Source organism: Centruroides vittatus, unplaced genomic scaffold, assembly GCF_030686945.1.
Source record: "Centruroides vittatus isolate TY-2023 unplaced genomic scaffold, ASM3068694v2 scaffold_1209, whole genome shotgun sequence".
NCBI classification, from domain to species: Eukaryota; Metazoa; Arthropoda; class Arachnida; order Scorpiones; family Buthidae; genus Centruroides; species Centruroides vittatus.
This window is the reverse complement of record NW_027122673.1, coordinates 1,228,831-1,255,122: the sequence shown is the minus strand read 5'-3', so window position 1 is coordinate 1,255,122 and position 26,292 is coordinate 1,228,831. Positions and strand designations below refer to the sequence as shown.

Genomic DNA, 26,292 nt, shown 5'->3' with positions numbered 1-26,292 from the left:
TCAGTTTAATATATGCGTATAATTAACGATTCAAATAAATAAATTTATTTAATTTTTAAAAGTCTTTACCTGTCAGATGGCGCTGAGTATGTGATTCATAGGTGGGTGGCCTTCGTCTGGTTTTCTCTTTTATATCGTCTGTTTGCCGTTTACCGGTAAGTGAAGCGAGATGGGTGCTCGAGTGTCACGAACTGACTTTGAATGGGTTTATACAGACGAACCTCACGCTACTAGAAGGAAAGAAATCTTAAGTATGTTATGTTTAGTTTAAATTATAAATATGAATTAAAATTTAACTGTTTTTACAAGTATGACGTTCTTCTAGATGATGACACAAATCGATGACGATTTAATTGGTTTGTTTTAAATTTAAATTATCTTCAGGAAAGTTAAAGGTGTTAAAGATCGTAGCAGACATTCTTAACAAGTCATAAAGCATTTACTGTTTTCGTTTGAACTTTAAAGAATTGTCATCCACAAGCGATGTAATCGAAATATTTCTTTAAATGTTTTGTCGTGCGTGAGTCATGTATTTTAATAGGAAGGATCTTTATAAAGCTGCATGTTATGTTTCATTCTGTATAAGTTCATACCTGGCTTATGCAAAGTGCGACGGGGGTTGGACCGGTTGGTTGAATCCGTGTTGACTTTGCATTGCGTCGGTGTCGGACCCCGAAAAAATGAGAAGTGGTGGCGTCGATACCGAGCCTTCCGTCGCTACGGATCCGAGATCCCCGACTATTGCAACATTGGCTGCTTTTGGCAGACTGTATGGTTCTGTAGCTGTTGAGTATTTTTCTGCCGAACGTGTTTGGTGTTTTGGCATCACGTTTACACTACCCGAAACAAGTCTGATACAATGTTGCTCAGAAGATTTGGTTTGCTACATGATGGCTATCAATTCGCTCGGTTACGACCGTCGAGTCTGTTGAATGCAGCCGCTGGGAATGCTTATGTAGCTTTTCGTGGTGGACATCCTTTCTGGGCGATTGTACCTTTGGCTGGCTCGGGAGAAAAATCTTACAGGTGTAACTTGTGAGTTTGCCTAAGTCTGTGTGGGTTCTGCCAAACTAGTCTGGCCCTATTTGACTTGCAGCTTTAAAAGATCTTTCTGATTAAAATATATCTGTTGCAGAAGGTATGTCTGCTACATTCCGTATACACAATTAGCCTTATAATAATGTAAATTGATCAAATATTGAAAATTACAAACAAATAATATATTGTAAGAAATATACTGTTTGTTTGTTTTTAATTTTTAGTTAATTTTTCTGTAAAGGGAAGAGAAACCTGTATGAAAATGCAATTTTTCTATGATGTCATACTAGAACTTGTAAAAGACTATAGGTTTCTTGTCTCTGATCAAACACAATATTTCCTTTAAATAATTGTTTAAAAAGTATATATTAAAAATGCTTGTTATTGTATGCACCTAAAAGTGAGATGTAACAAGCAATTACTTATTGGGCTCTTGTCGTAATGCCAAACTGCAGTTTTTAATCCTATTTTAATTTAAAAAACGCACGACTTCTGGTATAAACTGGAAGTTCGTATATAGTTAATTGGGCCTTCAGTCCCTAAGCTTTCCATATCTGGTCTCTATTTCATCTATCTAACTCCATTCTTGAGATGAAGTAAGGATGGATGGACAACAGTGGAAATCTATGTCTGCAATTTAAAAATTGCAGCTCAATAATTTACTGTTTATATGTGTATGTACTCTTTGATATCAACCTGTATTTACATTGGAGGTTTGGACTAGTAAGAATAAGAAAAATTTTTCATTGGTTTTGAGTCAATATAAAAGTTACTGTACCTGTTATATACAGTGTACTCTTTTTTACTCCTAATTTTTGTAGTATGATATAAAATAAAAATTATATGTCCCAGATAATTTTCTAGTACAAAAATATTGGGATATTTCTCGTATTGATTAATTGTCCATATATTTAATTCATGTTTCCAGTATTATTTCATCCATCTTCAGTGAACTTTTCCATTGATTTGAGATTATATGTTTAATTCATAATTTTCAAAGTTACGAGTTACATTTGTATTAATCAAATTAGCTTGAGATTGAAGCATAACTGTCTATTGTGAAGCAAAATTCATAATTTGATTGATTAAAAGTTAGCATAAACTAAATCTGAAAATTCCAAAATTTGATTTGTGATTTATATTTTAATTTGTAATATACAATATTTTAATACAATATTACAAGTTGTTAATTTTCTGTTGCATATTATCAGAGTAGACTAGTGATTCCCAATTGAGTTGAAAGTTTGAAAGGGGATCAATAAGCAAATTAGACACATACTGTACAGTATATGCATTTAATATTATTTATTTAGTAAATACAATCATTTAAGAATTCTTGAAAATATTTTCAGTATTATTTTCAAAACACTCCAAATATAGAAAAATTTTATTAAAAACTGTGTGTGTGTGTGTTTATTGATATACAGTAAGACTTCGCTTAATGCTGTTTCGGTATTACGCAGTAGTATTGGAATTACCCGAGATCGCACTCAGTGTTGGGATCAAGGCGTAATATCAAATTTTAAAGCTTATTATCTACGGCGGACATTTCGACAAATGATTGATAAAACAGATGGAGCAGATAAACAATCCATTAGAGATTTTTGGAAAAACTATAATATCATGGATGCTGTAGACAACATCAATCTTTCCTGGAATGAGGTGACCGAGAAATGTTTTGAAAGGAGTATGGAAGAAAGTATGGCCGGAGCTAAGCAAGGATGTTGACACAAGAGAATCCATTGTTAATGTCGACAAAATTGTCAAGCTAGCTAATGAAACAGGGTTGGATAATATAAATGCGCAGGATATTGAAGAATTATTGCAAGTTACAGCTGGAAAAAGTTTTTCTAACGACAATCTTAAAGAATTAGTAGAACAACAGGTGCATGAAGATGATGAAATTAGTGTTTCTGAAGATGAGGAACAAAAGGAACTTTTAACGGATTTTCTAAAAAAAGTTTAGCCAGTATAACGGAAATAATGGATCAGTTTATACAAAATGATTTCAATTTTGATAGAAGCTCAAAGGCAAGACGAAGTGTCATGAATGCGATGTCTCGCTATCGACAACTGCTTGCTGAACGAAACAGGAAACTGCAAACGATGTTAGATGACTTCTTCACAAAGAAACAAAAGATGTTAAATGAGGTAGAACCTTCCTCATTGCAAATGTAACTTCTTTATTTAAACTATTTTTATTTTCATGAATGTTTTATGATTAAATATCAATATTAGCAGTAAACAAGTCTATAATTAATGTAATAAAAAAGTATTTAACAATAAATGTTACAAAATAAAACAAAAAAAAAACTGATAAATTTTCCTATTCTCTGTTCTGTTTCACGTATCCCCCTTATTTACATGTTAAGATGACCACGTTTTAATGCTGTTTCATTTAGCGCTCTGTCATCCAGGAACGCATCCCCCGCGTTAAGCGGGGTCTTATTGTATATGGATTGTTTGGAACCTTTCCAGGAAATTACATGGAAAGAATGTTACGACAGACAAAGAGGAGGAGGGGTAAGAAGACAGGAAGGAAAGAGAAGAAATAATTTTGCATAAAGTATTAATATAAAAATATGTATATTTGTCCTAGGCAAACGGGTGAAGAAGTGGCCCAAAGTATGGGTCAACGCATACCAAAGATATTTTTAGACTTTCCTTTTAATAGATGATGATATTTTTATTTGTCGAGCAGATTTCGTTAATTCGACCGATGCGATGTAGTCCATATTTACCGAAAAATTAAAATTTAAGGGGTTTGACGAAAAAATTTTTCTTTAATGGGATCAATACAAACATGGTTGAATAGATAATATCATGTAAATAATGCAGTTAAATTAACAAATACTGTTTTATTTTCTCTAACAGCTGCTTATCACTCTAACAACTGTTTATTTTGGGGCTTTCTATTAAAATAGAATTAGGAGTATAGTAATATATAGTTTAGTTTAAAAAAATGCTAAAATCAACTGTTGATTTATTAAAATACAAGATATGTTCAATCTAGATATTTCAGTATAATTTTTTTAAGTGTAAAGGTAGCTGTTGAATTTTAAACTGGAGTATAAAATTTGCACGAATATTTAATATTGGATTAGTTTTTAATAATTAACAAAGTATATTAAAATTTATAAATTATTTACAAAATTGAAATGAACTCAATAATAATAGTTTTTTTGGAAAAAAAAATTAAAAATCACTAAAATTATTAAAATTTTCAGCAATTTATCAATGTTCTTGACTGTGTCTTTCCAGAAAATTTTTTTCCCTCCTCCACATCTAAACAGCTTTATCTTTTCCTATGTTTTTTTCTTAAAATGCACATTTACAGTTTATACATCAAATGTATTTATTTAACAAAATATTTTTATGCAGATTATAATGAATCTTAAATTGATAACTTAATGTTTTTATAATGAAATCAAATAAAAGTTTGTTTTACAGTGTTGTCTGACGTTATAATCCTAATTTTTTTAGTTTCCTGTCATATTACTTGATGACATATTCATAAAAAAATGCATGATTGAAAAATCATATGTAGTTGTATCAAATATGCAGCAACTCGGTGATGGTCAACTCGGGTAACAAAAATTATTTTGAGAATAATAATCAGAATACTTTTAATCCATTATTGTAAACAGCAGAGATGTTCTAGATTATGGAATTTTACGGACTTAGACTTTCAAACATTATTAGTTTTGTCTTATCCAATAATAATTTGTCATGTTTATTAAACAAATTTTATTAATTTATTAAATTATTTTTCCTGGGTATAAGAAATAATACTAACCACAACATTGTGTTAAAAATTTCATGTAATCATTGAAAATTCTACAGTGAAGTAGGTAAAGTGGATAAAGTAATGAACATGTGTTTTCTGATATCAATTACCTGCTTTAATCCATTCTATATACTGTATATAAAATACTTGGCTTTAAATTGTTCCAAATGCTTTTTCATCAAGAAAAATGTGAGATCCCACTCACTATAATCAGGATGGTTAAGATTTTTATTACAAAAGTTGCTTTTAGCCCTTGGTATAATTAAATTTATTAAAATATCTATGAACGTGAGGCAGATAATAGTAACGGCTTATCACATCAGTGATGATGGGCACAAAGGCTCAGGAGTCACAGTAAAAACAAAAAAGGGATGTACAGTAAAATTTTTACTTTGATTCCTGAGTGTTTGTGCCCATTATCACTGGTGTGATAAGTTGTTACCATTATCTGCCTCACGTTCGTAGATATTTTAATTAATTTAAGATTTTTACGTTAAGAAGACTGAGGATTGCAAAATCTCTGTCTACGTCACCTGACACTAGTTAGGATTATTATATGCACCCCCAACTAGCATTTAAAATGAATTCTTTCTAATTAGTACAATTTTTATCCAAATGGCAAATGAAAATCTAGGAGGGAGTCTCGGACCAACAATGGTGCTGGAGCTAGACACTTTGATGTAGTACAATGATAAAACTATTTATTTAAATTATAAACTATATACATGAATAATAAGAATAAAAGGTTTCCATTCGACAATCTAATATTCAATTCCATTAAATCTATCTTAAGAGAGAAAGCTTACAGTGTTAGTCAAATGCAATACCTCATTTCTTTCTTTTATTTCTTCTGAGTCATTGATGAGGCTGGCAGTGTTTTCTTACATTTGGCGGGAATCTCCTTTTCATTCAGACACAACTTTCTAGAGAGTTATTTCCAATTCCAGCTCTCTGGGCATTGGTATGAACCCTATTTATAGGATATTTGTCTGACCAATCATCTGGGGCTATTTAAGTCATATGAGGAGAAAAGCTCCAAGGAACTTCCTTGTGAAGTTGGTATTAAAATCAGCATTTTTCCTCAGGATTTTTCTTTAAAATCAAAAGAAAGCTTGTGACTAACACAAATGTTTCCTGTTTGACAAATTTTAAAATTTTCTATTTAACGTAAAATATTGGCCCCTAGATTCTCACAAAAATAATAGAAACTGTGGTACTGGGAATCAGTGAATCATCTTATAATTTTTACGAATAATCTGGATTGGAAACAAGTGGGTGAAGTTCTCTAATTAAAGATAAATATTTATGTCAGAATGTTTAAAATCAATGATAGGTACAGATTTTTAATTTCTCAAAATTGTAAGTTTTGTAAATACAGTAGAGCATCGATTAACCGACCGCATTCTAGTTGGCAAACTCAAATGTCCGCTAGTGATTTGGCGCTACAATATTTGGTTACGTCTTGGCTACTTTAATATTATTTTTGTTAAATTTTTGCATGTTTTAGCTGGCAGCACTGGCTCGACCATGAAAGGGAGGCTAGTATTTAAACCAGGCCTAATACACTATACTAATAATGTATTTTTTCATACTTTTCGGTTATCCGACTTTTCAGTTATCCAACCAATCCCAGTCTCTAATTAAGTCGGATAATTGATGCTCTACTATATATTCAAATACAGAAGGTATAATTAATAAACTTTCGTTTTACATAAGATATTTCTTCAAGTTAAATTTTAGATAGTAAAAATACGAAAGTGCAAAATTAAAATTTGAAGAGTGCCTTGAGAACCCATTGTACACGGACTTGCCGCATGCAGTTTCAGGTTTACACAATTGGTAATTCAAAAGAAATAAATACATATAGTGCATAATTAAGAATACATTATCTGTGCCATTTAATGCGTATTATGTTTCACTGCATCGTCTTCTGGGAAATTGTTACTGTAACTCATTTTTCTTTTACACTAAATACTAGGACTTTCATCAGTCTTTGTTAGAAGTTCTTGCTTGTAACAAGTTATGCATAAAGCTATGACATTTAAAACTTTGCAAAAAGTCTATTTTGTAAAATTGGTCAAATCCCAAAATGTAATTATCCATAGGGTAGTTAAATAAATTAAAAACTTTAAGAAATCATTCAAAATAACAAAAATTAATTACTATGTTAAATTATTAATGAAATGTAATAATTTCATATGCATGTTAAATATTAAAGCCAAAAAATCACTTGATTATATCGGGTTATATTACTACTACTGTTATTAAGTAAATGCTATTATATCAGACTATATTACTATTATTATTAAATGCTGTAATTAAAAATAGTAGTAGTAATGTAATCCTATATAATCCGACAATTGTTTGGCTTTAATATATAACTGTCGGGTTTAAATGTTTATATTTGCATCTTAACTTTTCTTGGAATTTAATGTAATATTTATCATTTATGAAATAAATTTTACATAAATGATTTTATTAATTTCTGTCACCAGATCTAGCCATTGCCAAGTTGACCATGTCCAGTTATACCATTTAGTTAGTTTATCAAGAAATAGCAAAATTGTTATATGTTGTAAGATCTATAAATATCTACTGATTTTTCTTGTTTCTAATTATAGATTAAACTGAGATTGCATTATAGAATGTTCAATTTTCTTAACTGTAGCTTAGTAAATGTCAGATAATGATTTTATGCTAATAGGAAAAAGGTCTTAATAATCAAATAAATATTAAGAAAGAAATATTTTAAGTCATTTATATAAATAATTTATCATCTGCCTTTTTTGAAAGTTATGATATTACGTTATTTCTTGAAGGCATTCCATTGCAGTCGTTTATATAATTCTAGCCAGGATTATGACGAAACTGCATGAAACTATTGGCTGACTTAAAATTGCTTTTTTGTGGATAGATGAGAATCACAAATTCAATATTAACTTTAATAACTTTTAAACATCACATGTTATGAAAGAAATTAATGTACAGTACACACTGCCATTTTTTAAGTGTATCCCAGTAGTCCCAGTTATCTAAATTGACATGGACAAAATCTTTTTAAAAATCATATTATGAGAAATCTTTAAAATAGCAAGACACAGAAATGACAATTAATTATTTTTATAGGTTTACATATTTAAAACTAATGATAAAATGAAAAAAAATCTAGCAATGAATTGCATAACTTTTTGGGCTGTTATGAAATTGTATTTTAAAAATCACTTTTTAATTATAATTATGTGGCACCACACACAATTTTGAAATTTTCTTATAGAAACTTTAAGTTTTTTGCTATTTTATAATAATTAAAAATATATAATTTTGAAGGTAGAGATGAGTTTTATAAAGATTTGTAAATGCTAACGAAAAGTAAAATCTTTATTAAGCTCAACCACACATGGGATATGACATGTGACCACCCTCTATCTCCCCTTTCCCTTGACCTTTCGTGACCAAAATTTATTAGCATCAATGCCCCTCACACACAAGTTATTGTGTCAAATTTCATTTCTTAATCTTCACCCCATCCTGAGATATTAAATAAAATGGATGTTCCTCTCACACACAATTCTTTTTTGACTTTTGGGTTCGGGGATCTCAAAATGTAGAGATTTGCAAAAAAGCGGAGATCAAATTTGACACAATTCCAATACTTTCCTACGTTACGTATGCATAATAACTGGGAAAGTAAAGGAAATAATAATTTACAAAGCCATTTATATAAAACAATAAACTATAATGTTCCACCTAAATACAATCCAGAATTATAAGCAAAATTGCAAATGGGTTATAAGGAAGCTGTACTTTTGTTTACAAAGTATAGATACATGAAGATACATACTCTGCAATTTACTCTCCATTCTCTCCAAAATGAGTCTATATATCACAAAAGCTTTAATAATTTTTTTAATTTATAGTACTTTTTATTCTGAAGATAAATTCAGAAAAGTGATTTTCTCCATTTATTTGGTTCCTGGAAAGCTATTGTAAAACAGTCCTATTTTCATAAATAGAGATTGTTCCTGAATGTGTAGTTTTAACTGTAATATCAGATAAAGCTGGTCAGTATGCACTTAAATACACTATTTCTTATTGCCAAACTATTGCTGGATTTTGCAATACAAATAAATTATTACAGAAACTACTTAGTTAGTTATGACTAATGAAGAGTCGTATTACACAACCAGCCTATTTAATTAACTTAATCCAAAATGCATTTTAGCTTTACTAGCCCTTATCGATTGGATGGCATACAAAAAGCAGCGTCTATGGTGACTGTAATGTTGGCAATTGTCATCATAGGCCCTGTTTGTTGTGTGTCATCCAATCGATAAGGGCTAGTAAGGCTAAAATGCATTTTGGATTAAGTTAAATAGGTGGATATGTAATAAGACTCTTCATTAGTCATAAGTAACTAAGTAGTTTTTGTAATTAAGTAATACAGGCAAGAAGCTTTTTAATAAATTGTTTATGTAAGCCTTTCTTAGTTATACTATATAATCTGCACCTGTCAGTTACTTGTAGGGTCTGAAATCTGTCATTTTTGAAAATACAATAATCTGTGAATTGCATAGCTTAGAGTACAATGTTCATTTAGCTTATAGTATTTAATAATGTCAGCCGAACTATAAAGTATTTGTACAGTTTTTCCACTGATGCCAATTTATTGAAATTTTAATTTCTTAACATTAAGCTACAGTCCAACACATCCAGTAAAATGACAATCTTCCACAGGTTGGTTCAAATGAAATTTTTGTGCTACTACTTGACGTACAGTACGTGCATACTGCTAGTTGTTTCATGCACATTAATATGATAGACTAACCCATGAACCGTGTGAATTTTTTACTGTACAATACCTACATACGTATATAAAATCTAGTAATTGGACAGTCTTCTGTAATTCAACATATGCCGGTCGATATATGTCCGATTAGAGAGAGACTGCCATATTTAATTTGAACCTTTAAATATTACATGATGATAGCAGAATGTTATAAAATTAACATTATGAATACAAATTACTTGGCAATGTTTTTTTTTTTCTAATAAAAGGTAACAAAAATTTTTAAACAAAAGCAAATTTATAATAAAGTTTTCATTGCAAGAGAATATAGTTATGGTTAAAGTTTCATTTTGTAATATGACATTATTAAATATCATTTAATGTTAAATGTAGTTAAATGAGTAATTTTTAATAGACATTTGTTTTTAATTAAGATAAATCCAGTAAAAATTTAATAAAACTTTAAAACAACTTTTTTTAATGTCCCTGATGTAACCAGACTCGTCCCTAATGTAGGGACGAGTCTGGTTACGTTATCCGAAATTAGAAAGCTGCTCCACCTATGTGGGGTGGAGTTCCCAGATAGATTATCTACTAAATAAATTATGTGAATGCATATGATTTATTCCATAATCTTAAGTTTTTAATTTAGTAACTGTATTAGTTGTCAGAATTATTTTGGTTTTAATATATTTTTTGTGGATTTTATTATTACATATTGTCAAATTTGTCTAATTATTAACACATCTGGTGTGTGTCGTCTATTTTAAGTAATTGTATTGTAATATGTAAGTTCAGATTAGTCCACTAAAAAAAGAAACAGCATGATTCAAATTTGCAATTAATGCGAACTGAGTGGACATATTCTCTGTTTACATAAGATAACTTTTTATAATGATACACCAAAGATTTTGTATTGATTTATTGGAAAATTATCTTAGCGTTAAAATTCAATAAATAGGGGAAACAACTTAAAATTGAAGAGAAAAAGATTTTACAAGTCAATTTTAAGTCGTTTTTCCATTTATTTTGAACTTTATAACATTTATAAAACAGTTTTGTAACAATTTATATACAATACTACATAAAATTTTGGCTTACCCGTGTATACCCTTTGTATTTATTATTGTTTATTTATTGATAGTAGTTTCCCTTGCCAATAGAGAGATATATAATCAGTTAAATCATTGCTGCATAACAACAATTGACTACATAAAATATTTTTTCTCTTCAAAGTCAATTCTGTCATTAATTTATATCATAATCCATCATTAAAGGGACGAACTTTAATTCATCAAAATGTTAACACTGGAATGGGAAATTAATTTTAAAATCATCGTAGTAAAATTACAGAATGATAAATCGTACCGTTAAATTAAAATTTTTATACTTTGTTTTCCGTTTAATAAAATAATCGAGATCAATATTTCCTATAATTTAAAATTCTATTCCATTTTTGGAACATTACAAACCATTCTATCGCACGACTTGTAACCTCCTGCATTCAGTAACTTAAAGGGGAAGATAAGCCGGAAACGAATTAACTCTGTCGCTGAGTTACAATTAAGCTTTGGATGGTCATTTCATTATTAAAATTACAAGATTTAAAAAATAAAATAAATTGTCGATGCGGTTATGGCAACGCTTTTCAACACGCGTCATTTAAATGGTATCGTCGCTGGTAATTCTTTTTTTCTAAATACTAGTCGAGATCGATATTTCGTCTGTGTGCAGGAATTTCGCCTGTAACTAACATTTTAATTAATACGATTTTATCTAAAAATCAATGAAAATGTTGCTAAGATATCAGTTTCGAAAGACATTTCATACCCAACGCTTTGGAAATTTCTTGTGGGGGTATAAGGAGCGTGTATATCTTATTACGCTAGTTATGTTCAAGTAATCACAAGAATATTTTATACTTTAAAAATTAAAAATGTGTCGTATATATTCACCGAAGATCAAAACAATTTAATTTGCGTGTGAATATAAAGGCACGATTTTACAAAATTGTGACTAGCAATACTGTATTGCTATTTACAATTTGAGACGGTAGTACTGTACATTTAATGAGTAGTATTGAAAGCATTACCAAAGACGATAATTCGATACAGTAGAGCATCGATTATCCGACCCCCGATTAACAGACTTATCGGTTAACCGACCGCGTTCTAGTCGGCAAATTCAAATGTCCGCCAGTGATGTGGCGCTACAATATTTGGTTATGTCTTCGCTACTTTAATATTATTTTTGTTAAATTTTTGCATGTTTTAGCTGGCAGCACTGGCTCGACCACGAAAGGGAGGATAGTATTTAAACCAGTCCTAATACACTATACTAATAATGTATTTTTTCATACTTTTCGGTTATCCGACCAACCCCAGTCCCCAATTAAGTCGGATAATCGATGCTCTACTGTATTTATATTGTGTTTTAATATTTCTGAAATAATCAAGCCATTCATTAAAATTAGTCACTCGTTAGAATAAATTTTGGATTAGTAAAATTGGGCAAACAATTCGTTTTGTTAGTTCTCAATGTACTGTACATCACGAGAACTGGAAGTGTTTAATCACGAACTCATCCTGAATGTGTAGTCTTTAGTTGTTTTAAGTACACACTTTCAATATATCATATTGAATAGCTAACTAGAGAATACACATGTAGGGTGAGTTTCAAGATTAGACACTTTATCTTCTGATGTTCAATGAGAACTTCTGACGAAAGGAAGTGTTTTCCCAATTTTAAGGCTTTTTTTTTTTTTTTTTTTTTTTTGACGAATGGATACGCATTTTTCAGAATAGTTTCTTACGAACCGGTTAGTGGAATATATTCAAAAACATAATCATAAAATCGGCTATTTCCTATACAAAGACACTACAAGACGTATTATAAGCGAAGCGAGTGCTCTTGAGAATAGGAAAAAAATGAGATTAGTTCGGTATAATGTGCAATTTAGCAATTTCGATCGATCATTTTTTTTTTAAAACTATCGATCAAGAATTGAACATTTTTTTCCTGGTATTGCGTCTTTAGTATTCAGGAAATGAACTAGTTTCCAGAAATTTTTAGATTTTTGCATTCGAAACATCTGTCATAACTTATTTAAATTAAAATGAAAACATCATTTTTTTTTAATTCCCCGATAATCAGAAAATCGTTTCACTAAATCGCAAATGGTGTGATGAAATTGCCAGTTGTCTACTCCCATTTGCCGTTTTACAAAAACAAAAGGTTATGCCAACATAAAATCGTTTAGATCTGTAGTTATTAATAGGAATTAATATAGATTTCCAATAATCGATTAAAATCGAAGAATTGTAGCTCAAGAAAATGATAGTTTGGTGGGTTTTTTTGGCAGGATTTTAATGTGGATGCCGTTTCATTTTTTTTCTCTATTTTCATAGAAAAAAACGCTAGAGTATCTTCGTGACATCCTTAATCTACCTCCCCTTCTAGTTTTGTTTTTAGCATAAAGTCCATTTCGCATCTTTACGTGCTTGTAATGCTGAATCCCACGGTTACTTTTGTCATTTTTAATACAGGGTGGCTCAAAAAGTCGATAAACGACGGTTTGTGTCCGGATGCTCTTGTGAATACACAAAAAGTAAACAGAATTTGTTAAAGCGCCGTAATTTCTACATTGAAGAACGACTTTAAACAGTTTTTGATAAGTGAGGAAGTATTTAAAGATGGCAATTTAACCTCTACAACTTCTGGGCCACGATGTATAAGTTTTTTACCACCTCTGGCTGTTCATTCTTAATGATTCGTATATCGTAGTTGCGTCATATCGTAGCGCAACTAATGGCGAATTGATATATGGAATACAAGTACTGTGTACAGTACGTTACGTTCGACTACCTTCCTTCGTTCTCGTAAACTTTACGCACGTAACGAATAGCTTATCTCGTTTCTAGATTAAGTAACAAGGTGTAATTGGCTTGAACAGGGAACGAAAGACGTCGACGAATAATTATTTAATTTATTTTAGATTTTTCTTTCATTATATTTGTCGTTATTTCAAGTTTTTTCTTGTCTTCCCGATCGATGTGACAGGCTCTCTTTGTAGTTTGCGTATTGTTCCGATAGGATACGGATTTATTAATAACTTTTTTAAATGAAAAAAAAAAAGCATAAAATGGATTTAAATAATTTATACAGCAACATTAGAATTTTATTGATTTTAAAAATAAAATTGCTTGCTTCTACATGATGACTTAATGTATTTGTGTTTATGAAGTTTTTAATAAATATTTTATTATTATTAAACTTTTTACTAAGTCACACACTGCGTATGTATTTTAATTTACTAAGTGGATCGATTTAATTTATATTCTAGCAACAGCTATGCTTTCGAATACTCGCTGGATAAGTTATAAAATTTTAATTTTTACGGACGTATTCTATATAATCTCCTTATATTAACGTGCCGACGTATTGATAATATAGTCTAGGCGCATGAAATTTGAAACATTTTGCTTGATAAACTAATACCGTACGTGAGTTCATGTATAAGTATACAGGAAATAATATAATAAAAGTATAACCTTACCAGTAAATCTTTTAAACTCATCTTTAGTTATTACAAAATTTCGAATATTTCTCACATTAAATTATTTTTTTCTTTTCCTAGGAAATGGACGTTACATTTACTATTCTCTGCTAATTTTTATGCTAAATATAGTAAATAAATAAAAATATATTAAGCTTGTAAAAAATGAAACCGTTACAAACTTGTTCAATATACAAATTCGATACACGTTTCGTATTCAAAATTGCACATACCCGGAACGAACGAAGACCCTCGCGTGGGCCACCCTTTATATGATATAATTAAATTTTAAGCTTACATCACTGCACAAGAGAGAGGTTATTTAATGCTTTTGAACTTTTACATTCAGTAAGCAGTGTTTGTTTTTTTTTATTCCACAATTGCTGACTGTTTTAACACGAAGTAAGCTCGAGATTTGAACGCATAGTTTATTTTTTAAAGCAGTGAAACGAAATGGCATCGTTCCAATTCTTCATTTACAGATTAAACCGGTGGTTTGAATGGATTTTATTAATTAAATAAGTGTTTACATGCGTCCACCCCTCGATTTCATGGCGCATAACTGTTAAACGCTTCGTACTTAAGTGTTGCAAATTTTTGGCAACTTTGATACAAGACAGAACTTGACTTGTTAATGCACTTTTTAATCGATATTTTGAGGTTCTTTCTATTAAATATTTTAAATTGTTGTCACTTTATATCAGTTGCCATCGTCGTAATTTGTTTTATTTCCTAATTGGTGCCTCATCCGAGTGTCGTAAGCAGTGTTCTTGAGAGAAACGAGGAAAACGTTTACACTCGGTCAACGAACGAAAAATGAACAGAAATATTGGTCTACACGTGTACAGAAGAAGTGTTTTTATCTAAAAAACTCAAACAAAATTAAAAGGTTGTTATTTTTTTAGGATTTGCTGCATTTGTATTTCGTAATGAAAAGTTTGTTTCGTGCAATTTATTTACTTTACAGTATATAAAAAGTAAAACAAATATCAAAATGATTGCGTGTTTAGATATGCAAACAGATTAAATTTTATATCTATTTACACACTAATACCTCGGTTTTCGTCGAAAAATTCGACGAAATTACCACGGGGCGACATAAGCTAGAAGCTCATATCCAGCTAGCTTCTACAAGACAAGACATTACCCCACGTGTCTAACCGAACAATTCCATTGCTTTCATCTTAATGCTAATTAGTCTTTTATGTTAATTTCTTATTGCTTTTAGTATTTAACGCTACATTAATTCTCTATAAAATGTGTTTTTGGTATATATTTTGGAGTGTCTTGAACGAATTAATTGGATTTACATTGATTCGTATGGAAATAATTGCCTCGGTTTACGTCGGTTTCGGATTTCGCCGATTGTTTTCGGACGGATTATCGACGAAAACCGAGGTATCACTGTATATATATATATATATTAACTGACTTTTGACTCGTTTCTAAAGCACATTTAACTAGACTCGCTTGTCCTATAATATTCTACAATGAATAATGGGTGATTGCTAATTTTCCTGTTATTTTTGTTACATGCACCATTTCTTTATTATTCACCTTGTATATAAATTTTAAAAAAATTAGTAAAATTTTAAAAATAATTAAGATTTTAATCTCCCTTTTTTATTGTTTTGCTGTATAGATTGGTTTTTTTTTTTTCAATTATTTAGCCGCTCTTCCAGTCAGAGATCTTGTAAATTATAATGTTTTAAGCAATGTGTGCACCATTTTCGGGGATTGTCTTGGTTTTTTACTAAAATAAAATCAATTGAAGTATGTCGAGTTTATTGTTTACTAAATCTCCTTCAATTTATATTGTGTAACTGACTATTCATAGCCAATTTTCTAGTGAGTTAATAATCGAAATTCAAGAAGATCACGTTAATAATTTATAATAGGAATGAATTGAATTAATTCTTCTTCGTTGTTTGGCTTTATCTTCCCTCCAGACATTCTCAGAATTTTGTAAATAACTTAATCATTTTTATATACTCGTTAAGCAAATGTTAGTATAGAACATGAAATAATTTTTTCCAAGTATTGTAACAATTTCTGATGTGACGGTCATTCATTCAAATATTAATGAAAATTTAATTTGATATCCATTACAATTACTTTGTGCTACGGTTTATTTTATGGTACATTTCCACATTTAATGTTTCATCTGCACATAATTATGTACACGCGTACATAATGGGGCATTTAAATAATTAAATTTTCATTTTTTATTTATTTGTTTTTAAACTTTGTTATCTGGAAGATCCGAGGTTCCACTTAATTTAGATAATTGAAGTTTTACTGTATTGAGATTTTATTTAAAAGGTTTTATAAGAAATAGTGACACACAATTTTAACTTTGAGCCATACTCTTACTGTTTTCAACTATAATAATCTATTTCTAAACTTAAATATTTTTTTTGAATAGAGAAATTTCTCAAAAAGAAATAATTTCGTTAACTTTTAAGTGTTCATTATTAAATTTTACATTGTAGTATCATTGAAAATCATTGGATTTCCTTTCTGGTCTCCTTGATGTCTTCCTCGTCAAGTGCCTGAAAAATGCTGGAAAGAGCCCTTTCCCGCATTTTTTCCTCCTCTATGAGACCCTAATCTATAGCTTGTATAACCTCGAAAATTATTCTTATTTTACTATCTGTTATCTTATACAATCCGCTTTACGATGGTTGCCTAGAAACAAGTTAGATCGTAAAATTGGGGAGTGTATTGTGTTTATATTTTTAAAAGGAATGAAATATTTTTAAAATTGCAAGGATACCCCTTAGTAACTAACAACATATGTACTCTATTTTTAGAAAGTAAAGAAAAATTGCAGTGTTATTGTTTTTGTCCCTGATATCCTCTTGTATACTGTATATGTATGCTGTGTGTTATAGATGTTAGAAATAACAATATAATATTAACAATTTGTTTGCATATAAGCTGTAAAATAACATTTTGTTATATATTTTTGTCTACAAAGACTTAGCCTATTAATGGGTATTGCGCTGGTGTTTTGGCTTTAGCAATCGAGGAAAAACTTATTCAGAGAAAACAATCTTTATTGATCACCTTGTATTATTTTGTAGGCGATCAATAAAGATTGTTTGTTTTCTCCGAATAAGTTTTTCTCGATTTGCATAAGCCAAAACACCAGTGCAATACGTCCTATTAATAGGCTAAGTCCTCGTAGACAAAATACATAACATATAGAAAATAAGGACATAGAGGTGCATAAATTAATTATAAAATAACATATTTTTCACCAGTTATATTATTCCAATATAACATTTTTTCCCTAGATTGTAAAAAAAGAAAAGTTTTTAAATATATGGAAATAGCATTTAACAAAATATGAACTGAAGAACAAGATGTGGTGAAACTTTGCGTCGTATTTAGATAAAAACAGAACTCAAACTGCAAAGGAATTCTGGGTGGTAATTTTTATGAAAATAAGGCTTCTGGATCCTTAATTTTTGCCTCCTTTAAAAAGCAGTTTGAGCTTTATTTTTAAACTTCAAAGCAAAATTTGTGATTTACAACTTTTAACAGAAATAGAATATGAAATCAAATTTAGATGACTTGTATATAGGTTTTTTTCAGAGCTACGGAATTCGTACACAAATGCTTTTTCTGATTTCAGCTCCACTTCTCAGTTTGATGTCTTTTGACTCCAACTTTATTTACGTATCGATAAAGGATATGAATAATAACTATACTAATCAAATATTTTTTATATTGATTGAATGCATACAACCTACAAGACAAGTCATCAATGTCAACTGGAAACATCAATTACTTTTTAAAATTGTAACCTGTTAAAGTTAAGAGGTGGTCTATTTTTTACCGACTCTGACTCCAATTCCAGAGCCTTGGATTTTTTTACAATAGAATTTCATGTTCTAGAACCAAAATTAAACTTGTGCATTCAAAACTAATGTGAAATGATCAAAAGTAGTAGACTTTTTGATCATTTTACTCTCTCACAAATAGTGTCTTGATATCTTTGGTGCATTTATTTAATCAGATTTATTTTTTTTAGTAATAATAATTTTGAAATGATTCAAACATTTATAAAAGAGTAATGCAAAGAATCTGTTCATATCATAATTGTGAACTGTAGTCTGGAAACATCTTTTGTAACTTTAAACAGGTTTTCTCCCTTATATTTTACTCTATTATATGATTACCCAAAATAAAATTGTGATTTATTTTGTTTAGCGATCATTTTGTTAATTTTAATAAAACATTTAAAATTTAAACATTTTTTTTTTTTACTGATAGTAAATTATAAGTTTATAAACTGTAATTTTATCAGAGTAATTGTATAGTGCTATAAAATTCTTTATAAAATCAGATAGTATTTTTTAATAGATATGATAAGATCTTTCACAATGACCTGTTTCCTGTTATGAAAAAATTACTCGTCAACGACGCCAAACTTAGAATAAGAATAAACTTCTGTCTTTCGGCATTAGACATTTACTTGAAGTTTTTAATTACGAGCAAGTACTTTCGACATTTCAAATTGTCATCTTCGGGCAGAGCGAACGTGATATACTTTTCGTAATAATACTAATAGCATAATAAACATTTCGAGTAAATGACTAATGTCGAAAGATTTAGTTTATTCTTATTATTATAAAAAGTATTTAGTGATTTTTTGCAAATTTGAATAATCATCTTTAACCTTAGAATAAAAGTTCAGGAAATTTATTAAGGGATAAATTTAATAAATATATATTTTTGTACATGTATTATACATGATTTGTTAATGAATAATAAATGTTAATGGCTTTTTTTCAAAGCCACATAGATTTATGGTTGTGGATTAATAACAGGATAAACTATTTTAATTTAATAAAACTGTTTACTTTTGGTCTTATATAATTTTTTTATAATTGCCAAATTATAAAAAGTGATTTTTTTCTAATTAATTTAACTAAAAAGTTGGAGAAGCAATAGTGTATGTGCATAGTAGATTAAATGGTGTTTTATTTTGTCTATGTGCCGTACTGTAACAGGCGTGAGGGTCGGGGTATTTGTACAAAGTTGGTCAGGGAAAGTCATGGAATTTAAAAGAAATTTGAGTAGGAACCTTGTAACTATCTCAAAGCCCGACTTTAATATAAAGTCAAATGATTACTGGATTGAATCTATGATTTAATCTGGTATTAGAAATTATGTACGATAAAAGAATAAACAGAGCATTGAAACTTTTTTACATACATTCAAATGCTCTATTTATTCTTATCTGAAGCTATACACAATAAATTGAATTGATTTTTCTTCAGTGTTTGTTATGTAAATGTTAGAATTAGGCTATTATTTCATAATGCTGCTTACATAAATTATGGATTTATTTGTTATTTTTAAAAATTTTAAATATTTACGAAAAATAAAATTCATATAATTTTCTTATTTTTAACAGAAAAATACCCCGAAATCAAGAATCTAATGGGTTACGATACAAGATTCAAATTTATAGTCCTCGGAATGGTTTTAACCCAGTTTTTCATGTTTTGGTTACTAAGGAATGCTTCGACCGTAACGATTTTTATATTAGCTTATTGTTTCGGTGGTGTCATCAATCACTCGCTAATGTTGGCTATTCACGAAATTGCTCATAATCTAGCTTTTGGTCATTCACGCCCTATGTTAAACAGAATATTTGGAATCTTCAGTAATCTGCCCATTGGTGTGCCAATGTCCATTGCATTTAAAAAATACCATCTGGAGCATCACCGTTATCAGGTCAGTTATACTTGAATTGAATTCTGTAGTGTGCTATATTATTTTAAAGAATGTTATTTGTCGTAATGTCTCTTAGTTTATAGATCAATTATACCAAAAACCTCATTTTATTCTAAAATTGTTGGTTATGATTTGATTTTAAAATTAAATCTTACTATTTTAATTCATGAGTTAAATATACAAAAATACATTCAATATGCAGGGCCAAACTTGAATAGGGGGAATCCCAGGTGAACTTTTTGGCAAAGCTCCTAAAATACTTTTTATTTGCTGTCATGTGTAAATAGAAAATTAAATTTTTGTCAAAAGAAAGACATTTCATATTTAAATAATTTAAAACTAAATGTGAACGTAAACTGTTATTTAAGTGTGAGCCCCAGGCGAGTGTCCCACTTGCCTCTGCCCTGTCAAAAAAACATTAGCAATTATTATATTAAGTTTAGATTAATTAAACCTACACTAAAAATAAAACTGGAATGATCTAGTCAAACAATAATGAAAAGTGATCAGTTTTATATTTTCTGTTTAAAACAAAAGATCCATTAAACCCCGATTTGGAAAATTTATCACGCGCACATTTTTTGTATTTTACTAGCTGTTTGTCTCGTAAGCTATCACAAATCTTTCAGTATAGATAGATCATTATAAGCCTGATCAGTTTGGCTTTGACCTTGAATGTACTCATTTTCATCAATTGTAAACATCAGTCTAGAGAATCCAATAATCTTTTGTGAGGTCAAAAGGTCAAAGAATTAAATAACAACAATGTAGTGTTTATCTTAGATATTAAGCTACTGCTAGTTTTTTTAGCCAAATGGCAACAACTTTGCAAATTTGGCTATAAATTTTATTGCCTAATTTGCCAAAAAGTAAACACAGAAGTAATAAATGAATTGTCAAAGCAATTAAATTTATAATATTTTAATAATAAACACTTATTTTATAAAGTATTTTATGCAATCTCAATTTAACTAAACTTTGATTTTTACTATAAGTTTTCTGGACCAATTAGCCGGGTTTATTCCAAATTAAAGTATTGGCTAACAAATTTTAACAGTAATTTCAAATATTTATTCATTGAAAATATTTTAAATTTAGTTGTCCTTACATAATTATTAAACAAAAAGTTTAAAACAACACAAATTTTGGTTAGGTTAAACTGCGATGTTTGTTTTTATAACCAAATCAGTTCGAAGATTGGTCGATTCCAACGTTAAAGATCATTGATGCGGATACAGCATATTTATTGCTTGATGGACAAATGTCATTTTATAAATGATTGATGTCAATAAGAATGTAGGTAGATTATGTTTAGTATTTAGTAATTTTGTGATGTTTTCTTCCACAGCAAATAGCTTGTCTTTCCTTTCAGCTAAAAAATATTGAAGGTTTTAGTTCATTGCCATTTGTTACTGTTCACTTTCTTTTATATTTAATTAAGCTGAAGTTTCAGAATAAGCTTAAATTAGTTATCAAAATTTACTTCAATGCAGATGATGCAAAAGTTTCGAAACCTGTTCAATTTATGTTTATAGTATTTTGTAATATTTGATAAATGAAATTGCTACAGCCGTGTGTTAAATGTCATTTGCAGTTTTTCCATCAACTATAGCGATAGTTTGAATATAAATATGAAGTTACTACAGTATATTTCCGTTGTTTATTTCTAATTATTTTAACGAGTTGTTGAAAGTATGTATTTTATTTGAGTAAATATTATTCCATATAAAACTTGAAAAAGATTTATATAAGAAATAAATGTCTACTGTACATCATTAAAATAAAAAAGAATGTATAACATACAATTGGTCATTTTTGTAATTTATTAGTCTCTACTATTTACAAATTTGTCAGTATGATGTTGATATAAATGGAAATATTACTTGAAATTTTAAAAATTCTTAAAATATTTAACTTGTCTCCCATCGTTAGTCACATTTCATAGTTTTAAGTTGTAAAATTAACAAGAAAAATCAAAATAAAATCATATTTAAGGGATGTAAAAGAATATTTCTTAATATAAATGTCAATAACAACGCAGGTAGATTATATGTAGTATTTAGTAATTTTGTCATGTTTCTCTCTACCACAAAGAGTTTATCACGTCTTTCAGCTAAAAATATTAAGGAAATTATTCTAAGCTAATAGATTTGATTTAGATAATTTATTTGCTATAAATTACATCATGTTATAATCTGATTTATATGATTAAATTTTGTAAATAAATTTTAGTTTAAATTGATTATTGATTATTGAAAACATGATTTATATAATCAAACATTTTCATAATAGTTAAAAAAAAAGTCATCATATTTTCAATAATTATTATTATATTTTGTGCAACATATTGATAGAAAAACAATTAAATTCACATGAAAAATTAAAATAGTGAAGTGTATTAAAGCATTAGAAAATGCAATATAATTTAATTTTAATTTTTTTTAACCAAATTTGCATTTTTGGAATGGCTCCAAGAGGACAGAGAATGCGTAATTTCATTTAATAAAATTTATTCAAGGGTGAATTTTGATTTCGTAATTGCACTGATTTAAAATTCACGACACAAAATTAATCCTGCTCTTTAGAATTTGTCCAGACAGAAGTTACAGATTAAGCTAATAAGCTAATGCAATTTTACATTTTTACTGTTGACAGTTAAAATTTAATCTTTGACTTATTTTATCAGATCTGTTCATTTTAAATTATGGTTTTCTTTTTTTATAGATAGAAAATTAAATTTTATTGAGACGAATGATGTCAAATTATACATTCCACTGTATAATTCACTATTAGAATTAATTTGAAGATAACATAAAATATGTAGCAAATAAAACATGTAATAAGGTTTCAGTCTGACTTTTTCACTGTTCTCAGTTATGATTATAAATAGTTTAATCATCAAATCATATTTTATCATCTTTATTAGTAATAGTTACTGTTTTTATTATTGAATTAGTACACACAGATAATTTAATTTCAGAAAACAAGCACATTTTAATATTGAGGATCCCGAATAGCTGTAACATTGACAAACACTTTAACAGAATTTATTATATGTAATATTTTTAAAGTTTAAAATTTTATAGTTATGTAAGAAAATGATTTTTAGTATTACAGAATTGTTATATAAATTATACAATACTTAAGAAAATCTTTTCCACTTGAAAACAAATTTGTTTTCCTTTGATGTAGTGCATACATGAGCAAATTTCAAACCAATAAAACATCACAATTTTAATTTTTTACAGTTTTAACAAATATCTTATTTTTCTTCCAGTAAAAACGGCAACAGGATATTTGGTTAAAAACCTAAAAAAATGTGAGCTATCAAATTAAAATATAAATGCTCTATTTTCGAACAAGATAATTTAGATATTACTGTCCAAGAAAATGTATATATATACTTTCCAACTTTATATACTTTATATATATATATCAAACATGAAGTATAAATTATATATTGTAAGCTATAAGTCCATTAACAAATATTCTATCAGTTTGTATGTAAATTTTTAAAATAGGAAAGATTAAATCAATGCTAAAAGTTTACATTATAAAATAAATCCTACAAACCAATTATATAGTACAAATATTTTTATTTGGAAGGTCTTGATAATATAGATTAGTCTATCAGATATGCATTACTAATATAGATTGAATTTTGTCACTAGATCAGAGTAAAATATTAGGATAAAACTACAGAGTAAGTTTAAAATTCTTCAAATGCCTTTGATTTGTAGCATGTATCATATACCCACACCTATGTGTGTGTTTTAATTTTTAATTTATCTGACTCTCTTGAATTAATAACGTTAACATCTATTTTATGATTGAAAGGTTGTTTTGATGTTTAACATGTGTAATTTTTTATAGTTGATAAAAATAATAAAGGAAACAAATTTGTAAAATTTAATAAGTAAACTAGTATATTAGTGTAACTTTTAAAGTTTTTATACAGTAATCTTTCCATCAAATTCACTAAACAAATTTATAAAGTAACTATGAAATAATTCTTTTTATTAATTTATTAACTAAACTATATAAGTTAAAAATAAAAAAAAAACATACTCTTTGAAAGCAGTAAAACAATTTACTTGAATGTTATATTTTTTAAATCAGAATGTTATTTTTGGCTATTCATGACAATAGTACCCAAACTATGGATCCTAGGTTTAATTTGGTCTGCAGAACACATAATTCGGCCCGAACATATTTGACACGTCACTTATAAATGATAGAAATAGGCCAACTTGGCCTGTTTACCTACAAATTAGGCACAATTTGGTCCTCCAGTGATTTAGGAGAATAATCATTTGTATGTAATGTGATATTCTAACATACTTTGCAAAATAAATGTTATTTTTGACTGTCATAATTTATAAAATTATATGATGATTCTAATTTAGTAAAAGATATCTTGCTTATATTTTAAGATAATTGTTACAACAATGTTTCATTTTACAGGGAGATGACATATTGGACACAGATATTCCTTCAAGATTAGAAGCAAAATTATTTTGTAATACATTCACAAAATTCTTCTGGGTCATCCTACAACCATTCTTTTATGCTTTTAGACCTTTCTTTGTTTCTCCAAAACCTCTCACCCTATTGGAAGTTATAAATACAATCATTCAGATTGCATTTGATGTTGTAATTTATTATCTTTGTGGTAAGTAGATGTGAAATTATTTGCTTGTAAGAAGTTAATATTAATGTTACTAAGCAAACTACAATTAATCTTAAAATGTTACAAAATTAAATTTTTGTATAATGTCCCATATTTAGATCCTTTTTTTTGTGATAAGTGTATGTTAATAGAATAAGTTAAATGTAAATTACATATCCAATATATCTAGCAAAAATGTCTTTTTTTGTAGTTACAGAAATGTTTTAATATAATTGAATGTAGGCATTTTAATTCTTTATACCATTTGATTTTAGGACCAAAAATATTATTTATCTATATGATTTGTGGATCTCTGATGGCAATGGGATTGCATCCCGTAGCAGGGCACTTCATTTCTGAGCACTACATGTTTAAGAAAGGATATGAAACTTATTCATATTATGGACCACTCAATTTTATAACATTCAATGTGGGATATCATATGGAACATCATGATTTTCCAAGTGTGCCAGGTTCTCGTCTTCCAGAGGTAAGTGTTTGTTTGAATTTTATGAATGTAACTATTTTTTACCCAAACTATTTATTAATTACAAAATAATGTTAAACATATGTTAACAGGTTAAACGGATTGCTGCCGAATACTACGACGACCTGCCCCAGCACAATTCCTGGGTTAAAGTACTGTATGATTTTATCACTGATCCTGACATAGGTCCATATGCACGAATAAAAAGAAGGCACAAAGGATTAGACCACTGATGCTTTATTCCACGTGTAATCTTGAAACTATTTGGATGTTCTGTGCAATGTATAATCACCACCAATTTTGACTATTAATAATACTTTGTGCTCCTTTCTTTTTCACCCCATCATGCCAAATTATTTCAAACTTTCATTTTGACGTAAATCATACTCGTTCATAACACCGAATGGGTTTATACAAAGTTTTATTTTTGATACAATTTGGAGAAAGCAAAATTGCAACTAAAATATATTACATTTGAAGCATAATTTTTCCAAAATTATTGGGCATTGACCCTAAATATATTGCTCAAAAACTCACAATGGGTATCAAAATTACCATTATATCAGTATTTCCAAAGAAATTAATCAAATACAGGATTAGAAAGCAGGCAAGTTTTGATACTAGTTGTTGCCAATTTCTTGTGTGATATTAAATTCTCTCTTAGTGCATTGTGAGAATGATTAACAAAGAAGGAGCTCAGATAATTAACTAACAGTCAAAATGAAATTTGATCCATTATGTATGAAAGTATTTATTTCCAAAAAAAGTATAAATAAAACTTTTTCCTCTTAAATTGATACTAAAATTTAAACAGTTTATATCTCAATACCTGAAATGATTTTCAGTTTTTTGAAAAGCTAATATGCAGACATATCACTAATTTTCAAAGTATTTTCTTTACTAATAACTTGTGTGATTTCAGTTCAGTATACATACAAATGAGCTTTTAACTCATTTTCCTATACATATTTTATGTTAACAAATGAAATGTTTCTTGTTTTTGTGGTATTTATTTTTCTACACACATCCTAGTATATTGTTCCTGACATGAAAGAAAGAATTAGATATATGCCAGTTTTTCATGTTAGAAAAAACATCTGTTAGATTATGTAAAACTTGTGTAACGAATTTAATGAAAACCTTTGATCTGTGTCAAAAAAGATCAGACCAACTGGGTGCATATCTTAATTACTTCAAAGTATCCTTAACAATTAACTAA

At 28.7% G+C, this 26,292-nt stretch overlaps 1 protein-coding gene across 1 annotated transcript; it reads left to right on the top strand.

The window, feature by feature from the left end:
* The first annotated feature begins 92 nt into the window (after nucleotides 1–92).
* Nucleotides 93–25,866, top strand: ifc (delta4-sphingolipid-FADS-like protein ifc). Its single transcript, XM_067284517.1, has 5 exons — nucleotides 93–251; nucleotides 19,595–19,917; nucleotides 24,382–24,589; nucleotides 24,862–25,076; nucleotides 25,166–25,866. Exons 1-5 carry the CDS (start codon nucleotides 170–172, stop codon nucleotides 25,304–25,306), a joined length of 969 nt encoding a protein of 322 aa, XP_067140618.1. The 5' UTR covers nucleotides 93–169; the 3' UTR covers nucleotides 25,307–25,866.
* The last annotated feature ends 426 nt before the right edge of the window (nucleotides 25,867–26,292 follow it).